This window comes from Phaenicophaeus curvirostris, chromosome 6, assembly GCF_032191515.1.
Source record: "Phaenicophaeus curvirostris isolate KB17595 chromosome 6, BPBGC_Pcur_1.0, whole genome shotgun sequence".
NCBI lineage: Eukaryota > Metazoa > Chordata > Aves > Cuculiformes > Cuculidae > Phaenicophaeus > Phaenicophaeus curvirostris.
This window is the reverse complement of record NC_091397.1, coordinates 45081940-45092534: the sequence shown is the minus strand read 5'-3', so window position 1 is coordinate 45092534 and position 10595 is coordinate 45081940. Positions and strand designations below refer to the sequence as shown.

The 10595-nt window shown below is 43.6% G+C and overlaps 1 protein-coding gene across 4 annotated transcripts in view; it reads right to left on the bottom strand.

Annotated features, from left to right (window-relative positions):
- Nucleotides 1-2421: 2421 nt before the first annotated feature.
- The window catches only part of TMEM108 (transmembrane protein 108), a 169684-nt gene continuing 161510 nt past the window's right edge, over nt 2422-10595 (bottom strand). For 3 of the 4 annotated variants that reach the window (XM_069860033.1, XM_069860035.1, XM_069860037.1), the window contains 2 exons: nt 4157-4311; nt 2423-2748 (listed from right to left, as the gene is read on the bottom strand). In XM_069860033.1, the coding sequence (XP_069716134.1) occupies nt 2626-2748; nt 4157-4311 (278 nt within the window). In that variant the 3' untranslated portion in view covers nt 2423-2625. Of the gene's footprint in view, nt 2749-4156; nt 4312-10595 lie in introns of all 4 variants that reach the window. The other variant, XM_069860036.1, reaches the window with a different exon arrangement.

Sequence of the window (10595 nt, the reverse complement as noted above, 5' to 3'; positions counted from 1 at the left end):
CGTGGGTGCCTAATCCTGCCTCGTCGGATTTGTGGCTGGAGTTCGTTTCACTTGTTTTTTAAGTTAGAGAACTGTGAGACTGCCTACAGTCAGGTCACCATTCCCCTGCTGCGTGAAGTCTGGAAATAGTGCAGTGTCTAACAGCTTTGCAAATATTTTTGGCCGGTTTCTAGGCATTCTGCTTTTAGATTACCAAGCAAACTCTGCTGACTAAATGAGAGGAATCCTCCAGTATTTCTTACACAACATTTTCAGTGTATTTGCTCTGTGTCAAATTAAAAAAAAAATAAATTGCAAAAGCAATATCTTGTACAGAAAAAAGAAATGCAAAAATAAGGACTTTTTTTGCAAAGAACTGAATTTAGTGCTCTGTCACCTGGTTCTCTCTTTCCATCTCCCTGTTGAAATAGATGAAGGTTCTCGTGGGATTGCTTTCACTCTTGGCAAGACCCTCAGGAATTTTTTACTCTATCAACAACCAGTGATTTCCAGGAGGCTGTTCAGTATTTGATCATGAGGATTGCAGGTATCATATTGCATAGCATTTATCCCACTATGAATAGATCCCCAAAGTGCCCATTCATGTCCATACACAGCCACGTCTTCCCGCATGTCCCAATCATTTTGTAGGGAAGCAGTGCATTGCTCTGATTCTGAACAGAAAATTGAGTATCTAGAAGAATGCCTATACCATTACAATTTTCTAAGTTCAGGAAGCCTGTGGCCCACATTGAGATTTATGCCTCAGCACAGTAGAAGTGCATGTGTAGGACAGGGAGAAAGGAGGGGTGACAATGCCTTCACATCTTCACATTCCAGCCATCATTTAGTTAGGTTGTCAGGGCTCTCTAACTAAGCAGAGCCACTAGGACGCTGCTGGCAGGTAGGCACAGCTGGAGCAGATGTGCTGCTTTTATAATTCCCTTTTATAGTACCAGCTGTGGCTCACCTTGAACACGCACACGGTTAATGATGCTGCACTCACCCTGTCTTGTCCAAGGTTGTTTTTTTTTATGCAATCGAGATAAGCCTGAGCAGCTGGTGGCATGGGGCAGCCAGCTGGAGCAGGGGGTAAATTCCCAGCTACCTCACAGCCTGCTCTTGATGAAGTGAGGAGTAAAGGTAGAAAATAATCTGCAAGGACTGATGGGTAGAGGTGGGGAGAGGACAGCCACAACCTCAAAGGACAGTAGCCATTTCATTTGCTGAATGATAAAAAAAAGAGGCAATTTGAGAAGCAAAACTGAAAAATTGTCCCATGGCAACAGTTTCGGGTCACTCAAAGACAGAACATTGATTTGGGCAAAGTCATTCCACGTTCCATGTTAGACTCCCCTTGTAACAACCTATTTTGAATCCATCATTTAAGCTTTGTTCTTCTCTACAATTCCCCTAACACTATTACAGCCTGCAATTTAGCGCTTAAATGGGTAAGACTGAAATGCTATTTTACTCTGAAACACTGCATTTTTGTTCCTAAGAGGGGAAGGAAAGTCTTAGAGAGGAGAGGAGGGCATGAGGAAGCTTGATTCAATGACACTATCAGTCTAAGCACAGAAGATAGATAAAACAGTGGGGAAGTGGAAATGTGGTCAAAGACACAGCATTCAATTGGTGAGAGTCCCTAGTCATCAGATTTCAATACTTCTGATACATTCAAAGGGGTTTTCTGTTCCTTTGAAGGGGACATTCTACATGCCTTCTTTTGAGGCTGTTTGCTCTGCAGGAGATAAATTTGGGACTCACTGGGCCAGAGTGGAGCAAGTCCAATGTGTAGAGTTGTTAGGACATTTATGCAGGAAAAAAAGTAATTCTTGTCATTACAGTCTTGGAGCTCAAACTGGAATTTGGGTGTCCTGTTAAAGTCTGAAGAAGGTACCATAAAAAAGTCATGGGACAACACTACTACCCCGATGGGTTTGTCCATGTCTTGTGTGACCCTGGATCCCATGGCTGCATCAGGATTAATTATAATAATTAATTATAACAGTAGCACCTCTCCCCTACTGAGCTGGCAGACCCTGTCTGGTTTTTACTGGAAGGTGAACGCTGAAGGTCTCATCCCAGTCCATGCTCAGGCACAGCTGGAGTTAAGCAAAGGATACAAGTCTGATACACAAGCCATATGGAGTGCTTCTAACAACCGAGCTGGTCCTGTCTGGTTTGTATTCTAGCTTGACAGTCTAAAGGAAAGGAATGACTGATGTAATTTTACAGCAGGAGAAGCGATGTTTACTGAAGAGGAATGCTGACAGCCAGGCTGAGTGATGTCATTTAGGATGCAGGATGCTGTACCCAGCATATGCTGCCTGCACCAAAACCAGCCTTATCCAATATTCCTCCAGACAAAGTATATTTAGCAGCAGATTGTAAAGGCCAGTGAAAAAAAACAGTCCATCTGACAGGTGCTTTGCTTAGAAATACCTTTATTTTATAAAGCTGCAGTTTGTTCTGTAAAGTTTTACCACACTTATAAAAAAGGGGCTGACAATTCTGAGGGAGAAAAGAAAAGCTGAAAACATTTCTTGTAATTCAGGGTTACACAAAGGATATATTTATAATATATATATATTTATAATTTGGAGACAGGAGAGATGAAACTGCAATATGCGGGCAGCTGTGGGGTCATATTTCAGAGACTTGTTCATGTCCTACAAATAGCGTTTCTTGACAGAAAGGGTTCACAAGGACCATCCCACTGTCGCAGTAATCGCCGTTGGCGGGGGAGCGTGGCTCAGAGAGGTGGTCCTAGGAGGAAGACAGAGAAGCAGCATGAGCACTTCACACCCTTCACCCTCCATAAGCACACAGGGCACTCTGCTGACCTATGAGAATGCACGTGAGGAATGGACTGCTATTTTTATTGCTTCTCCCAACCCTCCAAAAGTGCTTGAACTTTGGGGCTCTGGCTACCAGAGAGCTAAGTTTGGTGAGCCAGTTTTGCCCTTCTTCAGGCAGTAGGAGCTGTGAGCGAAGAGTTCCTCCGATAGTCAGGCTGATTCTTTCTCAATCTGGGGACCCAGAAGTCAGCCAAACGTCAGGTCCCTTAGCAAAATTTGTGGTGTCATGTTTGGGTTTTTTTCACTTTCACGACGCATTGCAACAGTTTCCTGTCTATCAGCTGGTCTGTACTCCTCAGAGATGTGTTTTCAGCATCTTTTTAAGGTTAGAAAACCACATATACGGTTCCAATTTAAATGACTCAGATTACAACTTCTGGACCATCCTATATGTGAAAAGACCTATCATTCAGGTCTTGGTAAGCCTAAACCAGATCCTGCCTTAGCTTGAGCAACATGATTGCCAACAAAGTAGGATTCATGAAGCAACTGTGAGTGCTTGTCTACTCACATTTCAGAGGTTCCTTTCTAAACACTTTTGGTTTCTTAATGTAACGAGATGAGTTAGTCAGCTAGCTGATTTGAAAAATCACTTTAGCATAAACCTAAACTCCCTGCTTTTTCTAGGTTTTAAATATCTTTGAACTAAATTAAATTATTCTTCTCTGTCTCTGAGGTCAGAGAATACATTGCTATTTGTAGAATCACCTGCCACATATGAATAATTCCACTATATCAGTCAGATTTCTTAAGTAAAGGCTGATAAGTATACACCACTACACACTGACTTATACCGATGTTTTGATTGCTTATATACTGGGAACACTCACTCCCTGAAATGGTATTTGAGAAGGTATATGCAGCTCCTAAGACATAAATGCACAAAATTTCTTTGCATTATTAACTCCCACTGCCTCCCTTGCACAATACTGTGTGGCACACATGCAATAGACAGATTAGAAGGACTGACTGTCAGTAACAAGACAACCTAAAGAGTTCTCTTAAGCACTCATGGTACAATTAGCCACTGACCACAGGCTGAAAAGGAAGAGAAACCTGGGAACAAAATCATCTAGAGGTGATTACTTCCCATGACCACACAGCAATATGGAACATATCTGCAGTGGCTGGGAATAAGACGGCAGTCTAATTTTGGTGACAGATTTTACACATGTGCAGGGGTGTCGTTTTCTCAAAAAGCTGTTTCCCTGGGTATGCATAGGGATTTCAAGGCATTATTAATATAAGTTCCTTTCCCCTTCTCCCAGCATGGCTTCAGTCACAGTTTTCAGACCCTAGTTCTGCAAGTGAGGTACCTCTGAAGTCTCTAGGGACTGGATCTCTCGTGGTAACTCTACAGCATGCCTGTTGAAGTAGTCCATGGTAATTGCATTATTCCAATAGCTCAGGTTGTTTTCTGGGTTTGATGTCTTTTTCTTCCTCCTCATGCAGCAGACTGTCAGCAGAACTGCTGTCAATAGAAACATGTAAAAATTTAGTTATTTCCTTTCAGTGAAGGCTCATCAGAACCATGGATCTGTTTTTTTACTTAAGGACAGGGGTTGTGATCTTCATTTATTCGATTCACTCTCAGTCAGACCTAGTTCTCTCCAAACAAACCCGACATAATTAAGTCAGAAACTGAACCAAGCAGATGAGGCCTTGAGCTTGGCAGAATAGGCAGTTTTTACTTTCCTTTTGATGTGAGTTTATAATCTTCAAGATGCGGCTGCCTAGCTAATGAAAACCTTTGGTGCTGTAAGTGATGGTATTTTAATACCTAAGCAGGGAATTATAGATCCTGTAAGGCAGAGAGCACTACCCAGGGACTGCGAAGGATCTGCACTGATCTCCTGAACTTCTAGCACATCCAGGTGCTGAAGCAATGAGCACATTAGCAATTGGGCAGTGAAAGACACCTGTCCTATGCTCAAATACTAAATTTAATCAGTGCATGTAGTTGCATGTCTTCAATACCAAAAGCTTCTGCCCTGAAGTGCCACTGATCCCTGCCTCTGTCACCTGCCATTCATAACTTGGATTTTGGGTACTTTGTGACCACGCCCCAAAACATCAGTGACCAGCAAGGGGAACAGAGCTCCTGAGCAGGATGAGACAGTGGTGAGGTGGCATGGAGATACCCTCCAGCCATGTCTCATGTAGCTTACACTTCCAGGGTAGCATTAACTCTGGATACGGAGTTTTCCTGCCTGTCTCCATCAGCTTTATCAGGATGTGGAATCTACTGATAAGCGTATTCCATTCCTCACACTCGTCTTGGTCTTGGTGGTGTCTGAACTTGGCTTTTTTTCTTATAAGCTTCTCCAATGTGAAATATTTGAGCTTAAAGTAGAGCAGTTAGGCATGACAGAGTGATGAGCAAGTGAAACGTTGATGCAATTGTCTGCTTGGTTTCAAGGCCACAGGGACCCCCTGGCCACTGAGATGCAAGGATAACACTGCCCCAGTGGGTGGGCCAAACACAAAGCTGGCTGAGCGTTATTTTCTGGAATTGCTTTTAGTTTAGTCATCTCTGTTGCAATTCAGATGGGTAATCTTGGTAATTTTATGAAAGCCAGGCAAACCCACTGTTACAAATGTACTGTTGCCACTGCTCCTTGCTCAGGCAGAAGCTAAGGCATGTAGGAGGATTTACTCAGAGGAGCAATGCATAAGCCCTGTGCACTTATTTTATTCCTGTGGAATTAATTGACCAGCGATACTTGTAATCTACCTGATTTATACAGACAGACAGGAAGCTGGATGTGTACTTACTTTGATTTGTACCTGTGAAATAGGTAATGCCCTGCTGTAAATTCACTCCATTATTTCTAAACCCCTCATGACAGAAAAGAAGAGAGAAAATATTCATGAAGCAGAAAAAAATATTATTTTTCTCAGCTACAGCCAAAATTATTTATTAAAATTACAGCCCAGAGGAAAGAAAAGACTGCAGAGAGGTCAAGGCTGCTTTGTATGTTTTGACAAACATTGCAGCTACCCATATGCTGTGGCTCTAATTTCTTATCCCATCTATGCACAAAAAATGGCAAAATGAAAGTGCAAGGCTAGAGCTCTATTTGAAACAAAATAGTAACATATTGAAAAAAAAATTAATGAGTTTTAGCTCAGGCAGTTTATGTCTCATTCAAAGGGAAAGGTGAGCTTGTGCTATAAATCTTCCAAAACTAATGGCAAAAGCCTCATGCATGGTTCCTCCATGTTTCAAAAAAGCAGGTCACCACCAAACTTTACTATTATCTTCGAATAATATTGCTTCCGTCTTTCTGACACCAATAACGATGGCTCGACAGCATGACTCCAGCTGCTGTGCCCATAGGCAGCCCCTCAGAACTGCTCCCCCTGGGAGCCTGGACAAACATTCCTCCCCCTGAAGGACTGCTTCTTTGCCGCCTACTTTGCTTCTACCCTCTCCAAGCCCAGCCCAGCCTGCAGGCTCATTAAGATTAGAAGGTGAAGCAGAACCTCCATTCAGTCTACCCCACTATGTCAGTAGCCAGTAGACCTTGGAGCTTTATGACACCCAGCAACAAATGATCCCTAAAGGCATTTCTGAAGGCTCCTGAGGATATGAGAGCCCCAGTAAAGCCGACTCCATCACTGTGCAAATATTTTGAAAGTCTGAGGTTTTACAGCTTATAAAATGTTGTGGCTGCTGACAGAGAAGTATCAGCTTTGGGCTTTAGGTGCTGGAAAGCCGGTGACATTGAGTTGAGAGATATCTCTGCTTCTTCCAGCAGGAAACGGCCTTGCCATGTGCAGATATGGTTGCTATAGAGTGATAATGCTCTCCCTTAATTACACTCTTGGCCTCCATCCTTACTGCACACACGAGCAAAGGGATGGAAAACTGGAAAATGGGTTCCTGAGATTTCTTGAATATTACATATTTTAGCAGAAGGCTGTGTACCTAAGCTGGCCCAATTCAAAGCAGAGAATCATAAAATCATAGAATCATAGAATAACCAGGTTGGAAGAGACCCACCGGATTATCGAGTCCAACCATTCCTATCAAACACTAAACCATACCCCTCAGCACCTCGTCCACCCATCCCTTAAACACCTCCAGGGAAGGTGACTCAACCACCTCCCTGGGCAGCCTGTGCCAGTGCCCAATGACTCTTTCTGTGAAAAATTTTTTCCTGATGTCCGGCCTGAACCTCCCCTGGTGGAGCTTGAGGCCATTTCCTCTTGCCCTGTCCCCTGTCACTTGGGAGAAGAGCCCAGCTAATATAAATATCCCAAGGACCATTTGTCAGAGAGAGGACAGTAAGGGTGGAATGGACCTATTGCCTCTTCATCTCATTTTAACTATGTTTTTGGGGCATATTTCATAGCTAACATAGGACCTGTCACTTCCAGAACAATACTAGAAACAGAGTATAGCTTATGTATTGTTAGATACCTATTTGATCCTAGATTAGAATTATGTGTAGTACAGAAAAATCTCTTTCCAGACAGAGTTGCAATAGCCAGCAAGGACATGTTAAATGGATGAATTACATAGAGGGCAGAGATGGTTTGGAAGGCAGAAATGACAAGAGTAACAATAGAGCTGAAGAGAGAAACAGTAGCTGCAATACCCCACTCACCTTTCCTGATATGCTATGTGTCATCATATGGATGAGAAAATGTTGTTTTTCAGTGCTGCCATGTATCATCTCTGTTTAAGAGATGGCCAGCTCTGGGCAGAGAAAGGGCTAATTCTTCTCTGTCTTTCAAATACTCACCTGAATGCCTCCCAGGAGTCAGAAAAGCTAGACCGACTTTTCCCTTTGCCTGCTTCATGTTAAAGTCAATAGCGAGTGCCACAAGGAGGACACTTCAGCATTGTGCCTGTGAAAGCCTGAAGCTCCTTGTACAGAGATTACTATTCATGTTAGGAAATATCAGGGATCTCTGCAATTTTGTGGACACTGCAGGTTCAGGGAGTTCAGAGGCACTTCTAACTTGTATCATCTGACCTGCTGCTAGTCTGGAGGGAGAAAAGTCAACCTACACATTTGGGCGCTAAGAGCTACTGAAAAGTTCTGACTGACGCTGGCTCTATTATCTGTCCCCTCACCCATAAGACAGGATATTACACATCTCACAAATGGAAGCAGCGATATTCTCACAGATTTACAGATTTCTAGGCTGGTGGGAATATGTCCATTATCTACTCTCACCTGCACAACACCTGCAGAGCAGGAGACTTTCACCTCTAAACTCCACCATAAGCTGTATTTAAGGTACAGCACATACCCAGCTTCATTTAAGGATATGGAGAGACCGGTTATCCATCCCATTCTCACAAAGTTTGTTTCAATACAGAACTTCCATCATAGGGTCAGGTTTATATTCCCCTTCTGGTCGAAATACCTCCAGCTTTATGCACCACTTCCCCAGACTCCTTTTGCCTTTTTCATAGACTCATAGAATAACCAGGTTGGAAGAGACCCACCGGATCATCAGGTCCAACCATTCCTATCAAACACTAAACCATGCCCCTTAGCACCTCGTCCACCCGTGCCTTAAACACCTCCAGGGAAGGTGACTCAACCACCTCCCTGGGCAGCCTCTGACAGTGCCCAATGACCCTTTCTGTGAAAATTTTTTTCCTAACATCCAGCCTAAACCTCCCCTGGCGGAGCTTGAGGCCATTCCCTCTTGTCCTGTCCCCTGCCACTTGGGAGAAGAGGCCAGCACCCTCCTCTCTACAACCTCCTTTCCAGGTAGTTGTAGAGAGCAATGAGGTCTCCCCTCAGCCTCCTCTTCTCCAGGCTAAACAACCCCAGCTCTCTCAGCCGCTCCTCATAAGGCCTGTTCTCCAGCCCCTTCACCAGCTTTGTTGCTCTTCTCTGGACTCGTTCCAGAGCCTCAACATCCTTCTTGTGGTGAGGGGCCCAGAAATGAACACAGGATTCAAGGAGCGGTCTCACTAGTGCCAAGTCCAGAGGGAGAATAACCTCCCTGGACCTGCTGGTCACGCTGTTTCTGATACAAGCCAAGATGCCATTGGCCTTCTTGGCCACCTGGGCACACTGCTGGCTCATGTTCAGTCACTGTCAACCAACACCCCCAGGTCCCTCTCCTCCAGGCAGCTTTCTAGACAGACTTCACCTATTAAGAGCTTCCACTATGCTATCAGAGATGAGCCCCATATATGTGGGCTTCAGCTTCTTCTTGGATTACATGATGATGCAAGTGCATTTCTCAGCTCTTAAATCGTTCACATGGCTCTCTTCTGATCTTCTAATCTTTTTTTTTAAAACATAAATCACCAGGATTATATACCATATTCAATACTGGTCTCACAAATGCAGTGTAATGAGATCATACCAACTCCCTACAGTTTCCTGATAGTCTTTTGTCTTTTTTTTCCAATTCACTTAAATATTTTACCAATATTATATAGCTGCATGCTCCCTTCCCTCAGTCTCCAGCTCCTACATAAAACATGATTTTAACAGACTTGAGCATTGTAAGCATGAGTCAGGAGATATTCAGACAGAAGGATGTTAATTTACTTCATATGCCTGCTGATCATAATATAAACTAAAATTCTACAGAACCCTTGTCTTTTGTGTTTTTTCCATATTTTTTTCAATTTCCCTCATTTACTGTCGTCATCCATAGTAGCACATCCTTAGCTGTAATACAGTTACCATGATAGGTTTGGTTATTGAGCTGCTTACATCTGCAGATAGGCGTCTCTTCTCCAGGTCAGTCTGAGCTCACCCTGGAGTATTAGACTCAGGGCTTGAGATCTCTCTCGCTTTAGACTGGGAAGCAAAAGTTCATACGTTTTGAGATGGAGAAAAGTGGGTGAGATAATTTTGGAACATGTCCCAGTGCGTGAAATATGAGCTAAAGGGGGTTAGGTCCAAGACAATTCTTCATATATTCTTTGAATTCTGCTGATGCCCACATTCGGACACTCAGCCTTCCTCTCGCATTTTCCTGTGTCAGCAGAACTGACTGAATCAATTGACTTCTGTGCATCTGATTTGCATGTTTCTGTTCTTCACATTTTATTGTGTCATTCTGTAATTGCAGAGATGTAAGTACTGGGAGCCCAAGGACTGGGACAGTGGGTTTTACAATGAGTTCCTATTGTGTCTTGTTCTGCGCTACAGAACAGACATCGACATATGTACAAACGCACGTGTACAAAAATGTTCAAGGCTGCCTGAAGGACACTGCAAAAACAATACAAACTGTGACATGCAAAAAATACTGATGTCAGTGTTATATATGACTTTGCTTTTCTGGGAATGCAATGATACAGAACCCTTTATTTTTGCAGCCCTCAAATAGCATGAGCAACATTACCCCTATTATTGATACCAGGGAACTGAGGTATCAAAAGGTGAAATGATTTCCCCAGGCTCACACAGCAGACATGGCTCGCACATTCCCATTTGATGCACCACTTTAATGGCCAGCATTCCAAGGGATTTCAGTGGGACCCCAAAAAACAATGCATCCTTAAAGAAATAAGTACTGGAAGGACAGGGGAGCTAAATCCCATCTCTTATTTCAGCAGGTGACCTCCTGAGGCCCTAGTCTTCAGGCTAGTGCTACAGCCACTGAGCTGTGTCACCAGCGTGGCTGGCAGGACCTGACAATCCTCAGTGGCGCTCAGATGCCAGGGCACAGCAATGCTGTACAAACCTTCAGATACTTCCTGCACTTAGGTGCAAATCCTTATCGCAGAGAGGGGCCAGTGAGGAACCCTGGCAGGGTCTTCCC